The 16,826-nt window shown below is 43.1% G+C and overlaps 1 protein-coding gene across 22 annotated transcripts in view; it reads left to right on the plus strand.

Moving 5' to 3' along the window:
- The window catches only part of CDC42BPA (CDC42 binding protein kinase alpha), a 332,162-nt gene extending 316,168 nt beyond the window's left edge, over window positions 1–15,994 (plus strand). For 18 of the 22 annotated variants that reach the window (XM_050757123.1, XM_050757286.1, XM_050757256.1 and 15 more), the window contains 3 exons: window positions 564–681; window positions 10,931–11,088; window positions 11,510–15,994. In XM_050757123.1, the coding sequence (XP_050613080.1) occupies window positions 564–681; window positions 10,931–11,088; window positions 11,510–11,641 (408 nt within the window). In that variant the 3' untranslated portion in view covers window positions 11,642–15,994. Of the gene's footprint in view, window positions 1–563; window positions 9,161–10,930; window positions 11,089–11,509 lie in introns of those variants that run through there. The other 4 variants (XR_007719261.1, XM_050757227.1, XM_050757266.1 and 1 more) reach the window with 4 other exon arrangements.
- The last annotated feature ends 832 nt before the right edge of the window (window positions 15,995–16,826 follow it).

The raw sequence follows: 16,826 nt of genomic DNA on the forward strand, positions 1-16,826 counted from the left end.
TTCACCTAGTTTGTGAGTATTGCAGCGTCTTATTTCTAATCTCAGTATTACTATTGGTGTGAGTCAGTAAAGATGCCTGGTGACCGGGGTGTGAACTTATAAATGGCACATTTAGTATCACATCAATAAAACATTTTCTTGAGAAGAATATAATTTTAGTAGAATTTTCTCCAAACGGACTTATTCAGCTGTTGAGCAAATAAAAATGTCATACATGGTAAAAACTTTCAGTTATCGGCAAATGTCCATGTAATTCTACCCTTCACTGTCACATCTAACCATATAACTTTTACTTACTGTTTTTACAACCCAAAAAATGCTGTTTACTGATAAGTATTTCAGTAAGTATAAGTACTTATTCCTGATTAGGATGAGATTTACTTCATGCTAGGTTTTTATTACTTTTGTGGGTGGGAAAGACTATATAATCTGCCGTTCCTTACTGTGTGTCATTCTGGTCAAGATGACTTTATTTCTTGGTAATTATAGTGAAAAATAGACATCTCTGCAGAAAAATCAGTTTCTTTCTGGCTAAAGGATGTCTCTCTTGCTTTTGTTTATAGAACCCTCGGCCTCAGGAAAGTCGGACAGTATTCAGTGGCTCAGTCAGTATTCCATCTATCACCAAATCCCGCCCTGAGCCAGGCCGCTCCATGAGTGCTAGCAGTGGCCTGTCAGCAAGTAAGTGCCGGGGCTGCAGGAAGGTGCCTCCGAGACAGGGTGACCCCAGCTCCTTCCCCTCCTGTCCTGTGGGTGACATGTCCTTCACTTACGTGTGCCCATTGCATTCTCAAGTGGCTGAAGTGTCTCACACCCTGCTGGGTAATGCCTAATAGGCACAAATGCAGTTGTTAAGAAAATAGTCCCCAAGTCCTTTTAGAGTATACAGGCCATCTGGGAGACAGACAAATATGATTACAAATTGTGGTGATAAATGCTCTGAAGGAAGTAAACAGCATACAGTAATAGAGAATAACAAGGAGTAACTGTTCGGGATGAATCCCTACTTGGCAGAATAATTAGGAAAATCACTCCCTAGAGGTGGAGTCATGTTTGAGTAATATTTGGTTAACTGAAAGAAGGCTAGTGTGGCTACATGGTAGTGGTGAGGAAGTAACAAAAATTAGAGGGGAGTAGCAGGTAAGGGTCAGACCAGCAGGGACTTGAAGACCAAGGTAAGACATTTTTTACTTTATTCAAAAGCAAAAGGAAGACTTTTAAGTAGGGAAAATTTTTCATTCAATTTACATTCTTAAAACAATCCTGCAGGCTGCATGGTGGAGAATGGACTAGAGGCGGGAAGAGTGGAAGCCAGCATCCAGATAGGAGACTCCTAGAGTGATCCCGGTGGAAACCGATGAGGGCTTGGGATGCAGCAGGGGCAGAAGGAGAGAAGATGGTAGATTCTCCAGATATATTTTCAGAGTTAAAAGCAGTAAGACTTGATGATGAATTAGTTGTGGAAAAGTAAGGGAGAGAGTTAAAGATGACACCCAGACTTTCTGCTAGGGCCTTAGTATGATACCATTTACTCCCATTTACCACCATTTAAGAAGGGGCTGGGGCAGGACATTCCAGGCATGTCCAAAGTTCCCGAGGTAGCAAAAAAAAAAAAAAAAAAAATGCATATGTTTGATTCACTGAAAGAAGTCCAGGAATGGATTTAAGAATATACCCTTTACTGCAATAAAGATAACATTCATTCAGTACACATCTTTGAGGTTCCATTAGCTACCAACTCTTCTGCGAGGTGCTGGGGGTAAAAATCATATATGACCTAGTACCTGTTTCAGGTGTGTCTCAGTCTTTATTAGTCTCTTTCTCTCTCTCTCTCTCTCTCTTTTTTTAAACTGTACTCGGAACTGCAACATCTCTTTTCTACACTTTCAAACTAGAACCTTGAGCTAAGGGACCGTAGAGAGAAAAAACTGCTCCATGGTGCACTTAGGTTCAGCTACTGTCACGGAGCAACTTTTTGGTGGGGGGAAAGGTGTATAAAAAGATATTGTCTGCCTGAATAAAATTATACAAAGATGCTAAAGGCTACTTACCTCAAAAAGAGAGAAATGTACAGATGGGACATCTGGCTGATTTAAAAAAATAAATTTTACTCCCGTCAAATTCACTGCGATCTTAGATATTTCCTGGGTTATAAGCAGTGAGGTTGTACATTGTCAAGTGATCATTGTAGTTTCTTACCTGGGGAAGACCGTTCTTGGCTGAAGGGTTGCTTTTCTGTAACTTCCTCAAATGTGTGCTTTCCCGGGAGCATGGCACTTGCTTGGAGATCAGAGAGAGTGTCAATCGAGTGTGCCAGCGTAAATGCAGTCCCAAAGTGTACCAGGTGCAACTTCAGTGAAACCTTTTTTCACCTCCATGCAAATGAACTTTAAGAGAAAGTAACTGCACTAAATTCAATTTCACATTTAAAAGTCATTGAGTCAGAAAACTTACTTGTTCTCTTCTATTCTTGAATGTTAGATGGTTGAGTTCAAGTCTTCTGATGCAGATTGAGTTTCCACCATTCATTTGCTCTTCATTCAGCAAGTACTGATTTTGGCACCCAATTTGTGCCCAGGTATTTCTTTTTTTTTTTTTTTAGATTCTGGCAACATAAAGGTGAATGATGTTGTGTTAGTTACCTCTTGCTACATAAGAAATTATCCCACAAATTAGGAGCTTTAAAATAGCAAACATTTATTATCTCACAGTGCCTTAGGGTCAGGAATCTGAGAACATCATAGACTGGATGGCTCTGGTTCAGGGTTTCTCAGAAGATTGCAGTTGAGTTGTTTGCTGGGGCCACAGTCACCTGAAGACTCAGCTGTGACTAGAGAATCTGCTTCCAGGCTCACCCATGTGGTTGTAGACAGGTCTGAGTTCCTCACCAACTGTTGGTTGGAGGCTTCCCGTTTTTGCCATTGTGGGCCTCTCCATACCCAGTGCCTGAGTGTCCTTGTGGCCTGGCTGCAGGCTTCCTGCAGGGCAAGTGATCAGAGAGACAGAAGCAGCAGTCTTCTACCTAACCTCAGGAGTACTGTATCATCACTTCTGCAGTATGCTGTTGATCACACAGACCAGCCCTGGGTGTGTGGCAGGGGACTACATATGAGTGAATACTAGAAGGGACAATCATCTTGGAGGCTGGCTACAGACCTACAGCTTGCTTTCAAGGAGCTTTTGATTGACAAGATGTTGAAATGTACAGTTTGCAACTTTGTTGCCATTATCGCCTAACATCATCTGGACCCAGTATGTAGCCCTGACCATGAAAAAATCTTGCTAAGTGGGAAAATAACAGCCACTTCTATTATGTTTTTATTAGCGATAGCTAGATTTGATGATTGATGTAAGCTGTTACTAACTATAAGTTATCAGGAAGTCAGGTACAAAGGTGTTACAACTTTAGGAATTAAGTAATGGTCTATAATTCGTTACCTGAAGCCCTTGAGGCCAGAATGTTTTTATGTTTTAGAAAGGGATCTACCTTGTATTATGTTATATTCCCAGCAAGATCCATGACAAACAAACACATTAAGTTCCCACAAACACATTAATACTCACACAGGAAAAGTTATGACTGTTCACACTGTAAATATAGGAATAAATGGAGTCTTTATAAACAAAGCCTAAAGTCAACCTCCAGGATTTTTTTGGGGTTTTTTGTTGTTGTTGTTTTGTTTTTTGTTTTGGTTTTGTGTTTCTGTTTTTGTTTTTTGACACGGAGTTTCACTCTGTTGCCCAGGCTGGAGTGCAGTGGTACGATCTTGGCTCACTGCAACCTCCGCCTCCCAGGTTCAAGCAATTCTCCTGCCTTGGCCTCCCGAGTAAGTGGGACTGCAGGCGGGTGCCACCATGCCCAGCTAATTTTTGCATTTTTAGTATAGATGGGGTTTCACCATGTTGGCCAGGCTGGTCTTGAACTCCTGACCTCTTGATCCGCCCACTTTAGCCTCCCAAAGTGCTGGGATTACAGGCCTGAGCTACCACGTGTGGCCTTGTTTTTAATTTTTTGAGACAGAGTCTCTATCTGTTGCCCAGGCTGGAATGCAATGGCACAGTCTTTGCTCACTGCAACCTCTGCCTCCCAGATTCAAGCAATTCTCCTGCCCCAGCCTCCCAAGTAGCTGGGATCACAGGCATGCGCCACCATACCCAGCCAATTTCTGTACTTTTAGTGGAGATAGGGTTTCACCGTGTTGGCCAGGCTGCTCTTAAACTTCCAACTTTAGGTGATCCACCCACCTCTGCCTCCCAAAGTGCTGGGATTACAGGTGTGAGCCACCACGCCCGGCCCAGTTCACATTAGGTTTTGTCATCACATGAATTTGCATCAAGCTTGTGAAAAAACTTTTGGTTTTCAGGACTTTTGGATTTGTGGAATTGCAGATAAAGATAGGCCCTAAATTGCAAAGATTTAAAGAGCCGAGACAGCCCATCTCCTTAGAAGTGCTGAAGTGAGGCTCCCGTATCGCTATTGATGGCATGCAGACGACAAACTGGAACTGGCCTGGCATTCTTGTCAAGGCCCTTGATGCGTTCATCGAGTTTGGCCTTTTTTATGTCCCTGGTTACCAGCTGCTTGTCCAGTAAAGACACAAGAGGAAAGACCCTCTCGGGAATGCCGAGGGGCATCTGGTATTTAGAGTGCCTCCTGCTGGCTTCAAGACTAGGCCAATTCATATAAAATGTTTCCAGAAGGACAGCCAGCCAAGAAAGAGACAAGAAGGAACAGGCCAACTATGTTCAGTCTCTACAGCAAGAAGCACAGGATCTTCCACAGCCAGACTCGCAATTTCATGATGCAAAGTCAAACTGAAACAGCAGTGCTCATCATGCTTCCTTCCCTCCTTTCCAGTTCACCTGAGGAATGAGACCCACTCCTGTCAGCAGTAGGGACTCACTGGGAACCTCCCAGACCCTCCTGGAAGTCATGCAGAGGTTGGACATCGCTCATCCCCAAGAGATTTAGGGCCCAGCCCCCAGAGTCACCACTTAAAACTCTCTGGAAGGGGCTGTACCCTGAGTACAGTACATCGTCTCAGCCAGAGGGTCCCCAGGCCCCTTTTGCTGTTCAATCAAAACAGCCCTGCCTTGATTTTTTTTTAAAGGTTGTAGTGTTTGAGTGTAACCTTTCTTTGAAAAAAAAAATTCCTGAAGTTTGAAAGTGAAAAAAAAGTGGAAATCACTGGGGTAGAATTCAGTTCATTTCTTTGTTCTATAAATGATGGCTAAGAAGGAGGGGAGACAGTGAAAAGACCAGAAGCACAGTGCGGGCCCGCACACACCTTGTCTTGCATGTTACTCTCCATGCATTGAGTGTTGAGTTGTTCCCACAAAGTCCTGTAAGGTAGAATTTATTTTTTTACTTAAAGGTAAAGAAAATGGAAACTCAGAAAGATAAAATGACTTGCTTAAGGTCGCACCATTAATAAGCAAAGTGGTGGAAGTCTCTGGCAGTTTGGCTTTCTGTGCAGAATAACAAAATGTTAAAGTAACTTTTTTGTTGTTTGTTGAACTGAGCACTAAACTAGGCATGGAATTGGAAGAAAACTCAAAAAATATTTTATGGCATTCAATTAGGTTATAATCTAAGGAGACAGGCATTCCACATCAAAAAAGTAAAGAGTATATTTCCTGAGAAATATGTCAACAAATGAAGACCATTGCATGTGGAGAAATCCAATGATGGGGATGGAGTGTTAGGGGAAATGCATCTTCTGGGGAGTGAGGTTGTCAGTGGTTCTTAGCCTGAGGGGCCTTCTGGAATCATCCGGAGGGATGATGATGGTGATGATGATTATTATTATACTTTAAGTTCTGGGATACATGTGTAGAACATGCAGGTTTGTTACATAGGTATACATGTGCCATGGTAGTTTGCTGCACCCATCAACCTGTCATCTACATTAGATATTTATCCTAATGCTATCCCTTCCCTAACCCCCCACCTCCTGACAGGCCCCGATGTATGATGTTCCCCTCCCCGTGTCCGTGTATTCTCATTGTTCACCTCCCACTTATGAGTGAGAATATGTGGTGTTTGGTTTTCTGTTCCTGTGTTAGTTTGCTGAGAATGATTATTTCTAGCTTCATCCATGTCCCTGCAAAGGCCATGAACTCACCCTTTTTTATGGTTACATAGTATTCCATGGTGTATATGTGCCACATTTTCTTTATCCAGTCTGTCATGATGAGCATTTGGGTTGGTTCCAAGTCTTTGCTATTGTGAATAATGCTGCAGTAAACATAAGTGTGCTTGTGTCTTTATAGTAGAATGATTTATAATCCTTTGGGTCCATATCCAGTAATGGGTTTGCTGGGTCAAATGGTATTTCTGGTTCTAGATCCTTGAGGAATTGCCACACTGTCTTCCACAATGGTTGAACTAACTTACACTCCCACAACAGTGTAAAAGCATTTCTAAGCCGGGTGTGGTGGCTCAGGCCTGTAATCCCAGCACTTTAGGAGGTCGAGGTGGGTGGATCACAAGGTCAGGAGATCAAGACCATCCTGGCTAAGACGGTGAAACCCTGTCTCTACTAAAAATACAAAAAATTAGCTGGGCTTTGTGGCGCGCACCTGTAGTCCCAGCTACTCGGGAGGCTGAGGCAGGAGAATGGCATGAACCTGGGAGGCAGAGCTTACAGTGAGCTGAGATTGCACCACTGCACTCCAGCCTGGGTGACAGAGACTGTGTCTCAAAAAAAAAAAAATTTCTATTTCTCCACATCCTCTCCAGCATCTGTTGTTTCCTGATTTTTTAATGATCACCATTCTAACTGGCATTAGATGGTATCTCATTGTGGTTTTGATTTGCATTTCTCTAATGACCAGTAATGATGAGCTTTTTTTTGTATGTTTCTTAGCCACATAAATGTCTTCTTTTGAGAAGTGTCAGTTCATATCTTTTGATGGGGTTTTTTTTTTTTTTTTTTTTTTTTTTTCTTGTAAATTTGTTTAAGTTCTTTGTAGATTCTGGATATTACCCTTTGTCAGTTGGATAGATGGCAGAACTTTTCTCCCATTCTGCAAGTTGCCTTTTCACTCTGATGATAGTTTATTTTGCTGTGCAGAAGCTCTTTAGTTTAATTAGATACCATTTGCGAATTTTGGCTTTTGTTGCCATTGCTTTTAGTGTTTTAATCATGAAGTCTTTGCCCATGCCTATGTCCTGAATGGTATTCCCTAGGTTTTCTTCTAGGGTTTTTATGGTCTTAGGTCTTACGCTTAAATCTTTAATCCATCTTGAGTTAATTGTGGTGTAAGGTGTAAGGAAGGGGTCCAGTTTCAGTTTTCTGCATATGGCTAGCCAGTTTTCCCAACACCATTTATTAATTAGGGAATCCTTTCCCCATTGCTTGTTTTTGTCAGGTTTGTCAAAGATCAGATGGTTGTAGATGTGTGGCATTATATCTGAGCCCTCTGTTTTGTTCCATTGGTCTATATATCTGTTTTGGTACCAGTACCATGCTGTTTTGGTTACTGTAGCCTTGTAGTATAGTTTGAAGTCAGGTAATGTGATGCCTCCAGCTTTGTTCTTTTTGCTTAGGATTGTCTTGGCTACATAGGCTATTTTTTGGTTCCATATGAGATTTAAAGTAGTTTTTTCTAATTCTGTGAAGAAAGTCATTGGCAGCTTGATGGGGGGATAGCATTGAATCTGTAAATTACTTTGTGCATTATGGCCATTTTCATGATATTCATTCTCCCTATCCATGAGCATGGTATGTTCTTCCATTTGTTTGTGTCCTCTTTTATTTCACTGAGCAGTGGTTTGTAGTTCTCCTTGAAGAGGTCCTTCACATCCCTTGTAAGTTGTATTCCTAGGTATTTTATTCTCTTTGTAGCAATTGTAATGGGAGTTCACTCATGATTTGGCTGTCTGTATTACTGGTGTGTAGGAATGCATGTGATTTCTGCACAGTGATTCAAGCAGACCTAATAGATACCTACAGAACTCTCCACTCCGAATCAACAGAATATACATTCTTCTCAGCACCACATCACACTTACTCTAAAATTGACCACATAATTGTAAGTAAAACACTCCTCACCAAATGCAAAAGAACGGAAATTATAGCAGTGTCTTGCGACCACAGTGCAGTCAAATTAGAACTCAGGATTAAGAAACTCACTCAAAACCGCACAACTGCATGGAAACTGAACAACCTGCTCCTGAATGATTACTAGGTAAATAATGAGATGAAAGCAGAAATAAGTTCTTTAAAACCAATGAGAACAAAGGTACATGTACCAGAATCTCTGGGACAGAGCTAAAGCAGTGTGTAGAGGGAAATTTATAGCACTAAATGCCCACAGGAGAAAGCGGGAAAGATCTAAAATCAACACCCTAACATCCCAATTTAAAGAACTAGAGAAGCAAGAGCAAAGAAATTCAAAAGCTAGCAGAAGACAAGAAATAACTAAGATCAGAGCAGAACTGAAGGAGATAGAGACACGAAAAACCCTTCAAAAAATCAATGATTCCAGGAGCTGTTTTTTTGAAAAGATTAACAAAATAGGCTGCTAGCCAAACTAATGAGAGAGAGGAATCAAACAGACACAATTTTAAAAATGATAAAGGGGAGATCACCACTGATCCCACAGAAATAAAAACTATCATCAGAGAATACTATAAACATCTCTACACAAATAAAATAGAAAATCTAGAAGAAATGGATAAATTCCTGGACACATTCACCCTCCCAAGACTAAACCAGGAAGAAGTCGAATCCCTGAATAGACCAATAACAGGCTCTGAAATTGAGGCAGTAATTAATAGCCTACCAGCCAAAAAAAAAAAGCCCAGGACCAGGCAGATTCATAGCCGAATTCTACAAGAGGTACAAAGAGGGGCTGGTACCATTCCTTCTGAAACTATTCCAAACAATAGAAAAAGAGGGAATCCTCCCTAACTCATTTTATGAGGCTAGCATCATCCCGATACCAAAACCTGGCAGAGACACAACAAAAAAAGAACATTTCAGGCCAATATCCCTGATGAACATTGATGTGAAAACCCTCAATAAAATACTAGCAAACTGAATCCAGCAGCACATCAAAAAGCTTATCCACAACGATCAATTCGGCTTCATCCCTGAGATGCAAGGCTGGTTCCACATACGCAAGTCAATAAACGTAATCCATCATGTAAACAGAACCAGTGAAAACACACGATTATCTCAATAGATGCAGAAAAGGCCGTCGATAAAATTCAACACCCTTCATGCTAAAAACTCAATAAACTAGGTATTGATGGAACGTATCTCAAAATAATAAGAGCTATTTATGACAAACCCACAGCCAATATCATACTGAATGGGCAAAAGCTGAAAGCATTCCCTTTGAAAACTGCAACAAGACAAGGATGCCCTCTCTCATCACTCCTATTCAACATAGTGCTGGAAGTTCTGGCAAGGGCAATCAGAGAAGAGAAAGAAATAAAGGGTATTCAGATAGGAAGAAAGGAAGCCAAATTGTCCCTGTCTGCAGATGACATGATCGTGTATTTAGAAAACCCGTTCATCTCAGTCCAAAAATCTCCTTAAGCTGACCAGCAACTTCAGCAAAGTCTCAGGATACAAAGTCAATGTGCAAAAATCACAGGAGAACCTTTAAAGTTAAATCAGAAACTCTGCTGTAATTGTTCTGGGATAGGGCTGGGCGTTGGTGTTTGTAAAGCTCCATCATACGCTAAGCAGTATTGCTTATCTGTGTTACCAGTGTTGCTGATCTGCGGTCAGTCAGTTACAGTGTTGAGGAAATGCCAACGAGCCTGTGACTGCAGCCTAGGTAGGGGCTTCGCAAAGAAGCTGAGGAAGGGAGGTGGAAGGGGGATTACCAAGGACAGAGTCCGCCCAGGCAGGCTCTTGTTCAGTTTATTTATGAACACTTGTGTATTTTGGTGGTCATTAGATAAATGTGCTGCTTTAAACTATCATGTTTTGACATTTTCACTGAATTCTTAATGTAAAAATCACTTGAGACATCTTAAACCAGCAAAAAGTTGAAACAAGCACAGCCTGTACCTTAGAGTTGTACTAAAACTTCAACACAGTCTTTTGGACGAATAATCCTAATACAGAAACTCAGCACGATTAAGGCATGTTTAAGCAAAAACCTTGTAATAGTAAGGAATGCTAAGAGCTTTAAATAGGTACTGACAATAGCCCCGAGATTCCCAGGGTGTTTTGCCTCTTGGCTTTTCTTCCTGTGAATGCTGCTGGTCCACTGTTACGTACCCCAACTTTGAGAACACAGTAGAGAGTGGCTTTGAAGAAAACCTCATTTTTATTTTATATCTCAGGCTCTTTGTCCTGTGAAGTAAAAGTACTTTTATGTTCTCTTTGTGGTTTTATGAAAATTGTCTAGAAGATAAGCGATATTTCTGCACTGGGTGGCATGGCCTCTCTCTGGGGATGGTTCAACTCAGCTTCCTCCTTTAGCACATCTGTTTTGAGCCTGCCGTGTGCCATGTCCTGTGGTAGGCCCTGGAGAGGCAAAGACACCTCATCTATTAGGAGAATGGCAGGCACATGATGATAACATGACTTCATAAATGCCGTGAAAGATGCCTGGGAGCTGTCAGTGACTGGGAAAGACTTGCGAGGCAGTACCAGGCAGGTGGAGACTTGACGGATTCCGGGGAATTGTTAGCAAGTGGGGCATTTGGGCAGATGGCACAGCCTAGAGAGTGCTGCTCACTCACCGGGAGTCCCCGTGGCTGGGGTGGACAGGAATAGCGAGTGAGATTGCTGGATTCAGGGTTGAGCCCAGGGCAAAGGTACTACAGTTGGACTTAATGTGCTTCAGGGGAGGAGGGGTCTGGGGCCTACAAAGGATGGCCTGTCAGCTCAGCAGTCTGTGTGCTTTCTAGAGTATTGTCCCCTCTGCATATGTAAAATTTTGCCTGCATGATGTACTGTAGGGTCATCCGCACAGAATGGCAGCGCATTAAAGAGGGAATTCTCTGGAGGAAGCTACAATGCCAAGCGGCAGCCCATGCCCTCCCCATCAGAGGGCTCTTTGTCCTCCGGAGGCATGGACCAAGGAAGTGATGCCCCGGCGAGGGACTTTGACGGAGAGGTGAGTGGGCAGGGTTCCGGAGACGTCATGCATCAAAAAAGACTAGGGCGTCTTTCTAAGCAATCCCACCACCTTAGGATTGGCCTCAACTGCAGCAGGGGTCGGGGTCAGGGGCCAGCATTCACTCTTGGCCAGTGGGCAACTAGGCCAGTCACTTGGGTTGCAAACTGCAATTTTCCCAGAGGCATTCAGACTTCTGGCTTTTGTGTGAAAATACCATCATCTGTAAAGGCCTACAGAAAGGATGGAGCATACATGTTCTGTGTCTCTTCCTCAGCTCATAGAAGGGGCTTTATACTGACAGCGAGGAAGCCCCATGGGGTTATTTGGTCAGGGTGGCTGGAGGGGGCGGTGGTAATCTGAGCTCCTTCTGCCTCCCTTTCTCCCCCTGCTTCTCATTGTTTTACTTTGGGCCTTACAGGACTCTGACTCTCCGAGGCATTCCACAGCTTCCAACAGTTCCAACCTAAGCAGCCCCCCAAGCCCAGTTTCACCCCGAAAGACCAAGAGCCTCTCCCTGGAGAGCACTGACCGCGGGAGCTGGGACCCATGAGCTGCCTCAGCACTGAGACTTCTCGCTCTCCGCTCCCTGCCACTCGCCTCTTCTCACTTTCATCTTTTCCCTCCACCTCAGCCTGAAAGCCACCAGGGGCTGGCAGCAGTAGCAGGACAGGGATTCAGGAGTTCTGACGACATGACTCTCAGATCCACGCCCCTAGCCTAACAGCAACAACAAAGACAGACTTTCCATAGCAGCTTAGATTAACGTTGATTTCATTCCATGCACTTAGAGTTGCTTTCAGTAACATTTTGCCCCTACTCCCAAAGGTAGCTTAAATAGATTACACAAATGTAAGTGATAAGAATAAGATTAGACAGATTTTGCTTTCACAGTAGAGTCTCATTATAGTCCTAAAATAGCTCATGGGATTCTCCGCATCCAGAAGGGAGAATCCGTCCCTGGAGTGGCTCACTAAGCTCTTAATTGGCAACCACAGTGAGTGTCAACCTGATTGTTGCCAGGAAATCCTTATGAATTAAAACAATGCATATTTTACTACAATACAGAGTTTAAATGAATACATAAATGTAGAAGTACTGAAAGTATATATTTAAAAGGAGCCTCTTGTATTCAACAAAAGATGGATGCATATATAAGAGAGATGATTTAATTTAAAGAAATACGTTGTTTCTTGTCTGTTTCCCAGCTAAGTAATGTAAAGGGTGGAAAGGCCTCAAGCTCACATTTTTAGAGGTAGAGCGAGAGAAATCAGAGTTCCCTTTATTGCCCTGTCCTCAAACTGGTCGTAGGCTCCAGTCACTTGGGGAGCTTTGGAAAACATTTGCAGAGCCTGGTTTTGCTGGTCTGGAGTGTGCCCTGGCACCAGAGCTTTAACATCTGAAGCCACTTCAGCAGCAGCAGCAGCAGCAGGCTAACTCATCTCCACCCGAGGTGTTTCTTTTCCTAGTGGTAGAATTTGAACACTTCTCACTTTTTATTGTATTTTTATCTTCTGCAGATAAATGTAGAAATATATGATTCTGTCACCTCTGATCCCTTCCATCTGAAAGGGTGCAAGGAGTGTCGTAGCTTCTGAAGGTCCAGAAAATAGTTTCTAAAAATGCTTTTCTTCCTGGTCTCATCCTGTCCCTCCCTAAGTTACAGTGAGGTGTCTGTCCCAGGGCTGGAGACGGTTCCCAAGGAGGAGTCTGTTTTGTTGAGGGTGGGCATGAGCTTCTTCAGATAAGCCTGGGAAAGGAAGAAAAAAAGGCTTTCATTACCAAATAATGTAAAACCTCAAAAGCAAGGGCTTGAAGAGCCTTAACCAAATATTATTCCCATAGCCGGTGGAAAATGGACAATACAACCCCAGTGCACAGGCCAGAATGAGCCCAGCACGGGGCTCGGACTGGCCTCCTCTCAGGTGCTGGATTGTGGGGTTAGTGGCATTTTCAGCTGGATTCCTCCTGTTGTAGTTGCCATAAGGAAATGAGATGCAGAATCAGAATGATCTATTTCTACAGAGTCATTTCACTAGTTAAGCACATGAGTAGAGAAAGAGATAAAAATAAAAATATCTCATGGAAGGAAAGAGATTTTGCCTCTCTTTTACTTTTCGCCTAAGTTTCTCTGAGAGAGACAGGATTCTCTCTTTAAAATTCAGTGAAAATGAAGAAAGTTTTCCTGCAGTTGCTAACCTGAGTTGCAGTGTTTAAGGCCATCATTTCACTGCTACTGTCTGTGACTCCACCTCTGTGACACTGGCAGTAGCCCATGCTGGCCTGTGGCATGTGCAGGGAGCTGAAGCTGTTTCCAGGTGATGCTGCTGTGTGGAGAAGGTTCTGAGATGCAGTGAGGGAAGAAAGGATCCTGCTAGGGATTCCATTGCAAGCACCTATAATTGGGAATTTTCACGTAACAGCTTTGACATTTAAACATTCTGAGTTTGGTGCCAGCTCAGATTTGATTATATTTTGTTTTGGATGGGTGTAATTCACAGCACAGTTCTAATCTCCCAAATCTTTCTGCTTTTTAGAATGAAGTATAAAAATACTTTTGTCACCTGAATACCAAGGGTCGGCCCTTTAATTGGATCATTGTCATATGACTAGGTAGATCCTTGTCTTCAGCACTCCACGTGAGAGAAGGGAGTCAGCCAGCTGGCCCCCTGCCTGGTGCTCATGACCAGCTCGCACCCCTTCTGTTCACCCTGCCCTCCTCTCCTCCCCACTCTCCCCCTCTCCTCCCCACTCTCCCCACCCTCCCCTCCTCTCCTTCTCACTCTCCCCACCCTCCCCATCCTCCTCTTCCCTTTCCCCTTGACTTCTCCTCTCTCCCTTCTCTTCTCAGGCAGGGAGGAGGCCATCCCAAGCTGAGATTAACAGGATAAATGGCTTATTGACATAAGCCATTAGTTTGTAGCTTTGACAAGTAATTGTGAATTGTTGTTGCCTATAGGTGCTTATTTTCCAAAGGATGCTTTTAGGATCAAAATATAACCCTACCTAAAGTCTAGGCTCTACTGCAATGGGTCATACCCTTCCACCTCCCAACAGGGCAGATGAGAGAGAACTACTGAGGCTTGTCTTGGTTGCCAGGCTAACTGGGCGGATTGTCCATATTCACTCCATGGATTGCACCACGGCGCTCTTTGATTTTTCCACTGCAATGGCAAGTCATCTCATCAGTCATAATAGAGCAGTCCCAAATGTGTGTAGATTCTAAAACCTGGGCTTTAGGGGAGAAACACTGCCAGGGGTAATAGTTTTGGGGAGGGTTTTCCCAAAATAATGGTCATCCTACTGGGTTTATCCCACCCTTAAATATGAAGCCTGTTACCTCCAGAAGCTTCTGAGAAGAATGATGTGAAAAGACAAGGAGTGAGTTCAGGGGAAAAAAACATAATGACCATTCAGAGGAGTCAGTAGCAAAGCTCACAGGTAAAGTATTTTATTACTATCTGAAGACATCCTTTGTTTTCATTCAGGACATTTTAAAAATGTATATGGCAGCAGACACTTGTTTCTCAATAGAAAAAAATACATTCAGAGGCATTTCTGAGATAGTCTATCTGCGTTAGTATTTGGTGCTATCTATGTCCAGCCAAGTTATCTACCCTTGAATTCTGACTAATCATGTTTTGTGCTTTGGGTGTTTAAAATTACATACATATATATTATTTATTTTTGCCAAAAACAAAAGTCTTGCTCCTTGTCAAATTATTGCTAAAGTAGATCTTACATTTTTTGTTATTATATATGTATTTATAGACACCCCCAACACACTTAGTGATTTCTGTTATTTCCCAGGGAGCACAGCTTTCAGGCTATGAGATACAACTAAAACGAGCCCATCTATTTGGTTTTCCAGCCAATTATTGTGCCCACACTTCAGGGGAGAATCTGAAATTCCTGTCATGTTTACAGCAACAATCTATCATTCCCGGCTGGCTCTCAGCCTCTCCTTCCATAGGTTAGAATTATGTCATTTTGTTACTTAGTGGCCACATCTATTTCTGAGAAAGACTGGTTACATTTATGTGGCATCTCAGGTATCATTAAGGAAAAGCCAGAGCAGGGGTGAGCAGACGTCAAAACCACTGACGCAGCAGGGCCATTTGCCGCCTTTGACCGGGATCACAACCACTGCAGTCTCCCAGCAGGTAGGCCTTGCCAAGCCTAAGGCTCCCCATCCAGTCTAGACAGAGGGGCGCTCAGAGCAGACTTTGCCGTAGCCCACATCCAGTGAGCACAATAGGAATGAATTGGGCACTCCACTCCCCCCTCTCTCTGGCCCAGTCCTGAACTAGATGAGCTGCATTTCATTGAGCCCATTTTGAAACCTCTTTCCTTATGACTTTAATTGTTACTCAAGTCCAGAGTTCTCTGTGCACTCCTGCTAGATAAGGAGTGCGGGCTCCCCCAGCACTGGCAGCACGCTGGGCGCCTCCCTACGCAGGACACCATGCAGTTCCGGGGAAAGCTGACTCAAATCAACCTTGAAATCTCATGAAAACAAAATGACTTGCCTTTTTATTTGATAGTGTAATATCATTCATTTTATAAATTTTTTAGGGTTTTTCTTGTTGTAATATTGTACAGTTTTGCATGGCCTGGTGTGATCATTTTTTGGTTAGAATATAATGCTGACAAATGTGTATGGAGGGGGAAAGATACTGCTTTAGCCTATCCTTATTTTATTTTGTTTGGTTTTATGCCCTCAATGTTTTAGGGAACTTTCTAAGAGATCCTCTGCTACCAAACAATGATGTGGATTCTTTTGCACAGAAATATTTAAGGTGGGATAGTAAAAAATGTCACAAAAGACTCCTCACCAATATTTTATGTTGATATCACTTAATATTAACCAGACTTTGCTGTATTGCAATAAAACAGAGAACTGTTAGCATTGAATATTTTGTCTTTTTTCCCCCCACTTGAAAGTCTGAGGAATAGAGAAAGGTGCCACCTCTCCGCGTGTCACTTCTCTTCTTTCTGCTGGCTTCCCTCCTCATCCAGGCTGCTTCCTTACACCGTAAAAGGACATGGGGTTAGTTTGCCCCTGTGGTTTAATCTAGGACTTTCTTAATGTCTTCCTTAGCTCAGGTAAGAATGATGTTCAATTCTCCTGAAGCTTTCAACTCCCCTCTTCTGGCCAGAACTTCCCTGTTGCTGTTGCTTCAGTCCACAAGACCAAGCTCTGGCTACATGAGGTTTCATGAGTGGTCCGGACAGTGTGAATGTGGGAGGAGTTTGATTTTGTGTCACCTAAACAAGACTGACTGTTACTGCTTTTCTGGAGTTAACAATGGTGCATCTAAGAACCTACAGGGAAGGTCCAGGGGTGGCATTAAAGGAACTCCTGAACTGGTGGCAGCTAAATAGTTATTCAGAGAACACTTCCGGTTCCAATGGCCCTTGGAATTGACACTTGTGGCTGTTACTGTTACGTTGGTTTGCTATAATGTCAGCTGTGCAGTGCTTTAGAACAGGGCTTGGCAACCCTTTTCTGTCCAGGACGAGTTAGGAAATCCTTGTGCCTTTGTGGGCTGTATATATAGTTCGCTGCAGCCCCCCGGCTGTGGCATTTCGGTGCAAAACAGTCTTAGCCTGCTACATACATGAACGAGAGTGGCTGTGCTCCAATAAAACTTACAAAACCAAAAATGCAGCACGCTGGGCACCTCCCTACACAGGACACCATGCAGTTCCAGGGGAAGCTGACTCAAATCAACCTT

This window comes from Macaca thibetana, chromosome 1 (genome assembly GCF_024542745.1).
Source record: "Macaca thibetana thibetana isolate TM-01 chromosome 1, ASM2454274v1, whole genome shotgun sequence".
Classification (NCBI taxonomy): domain Eukaryota; kingdom Metazoa; phylum Chordata; class Mammalia; order Primates; family Cercopithecidae; genus Macaca; species Macaca thibetana.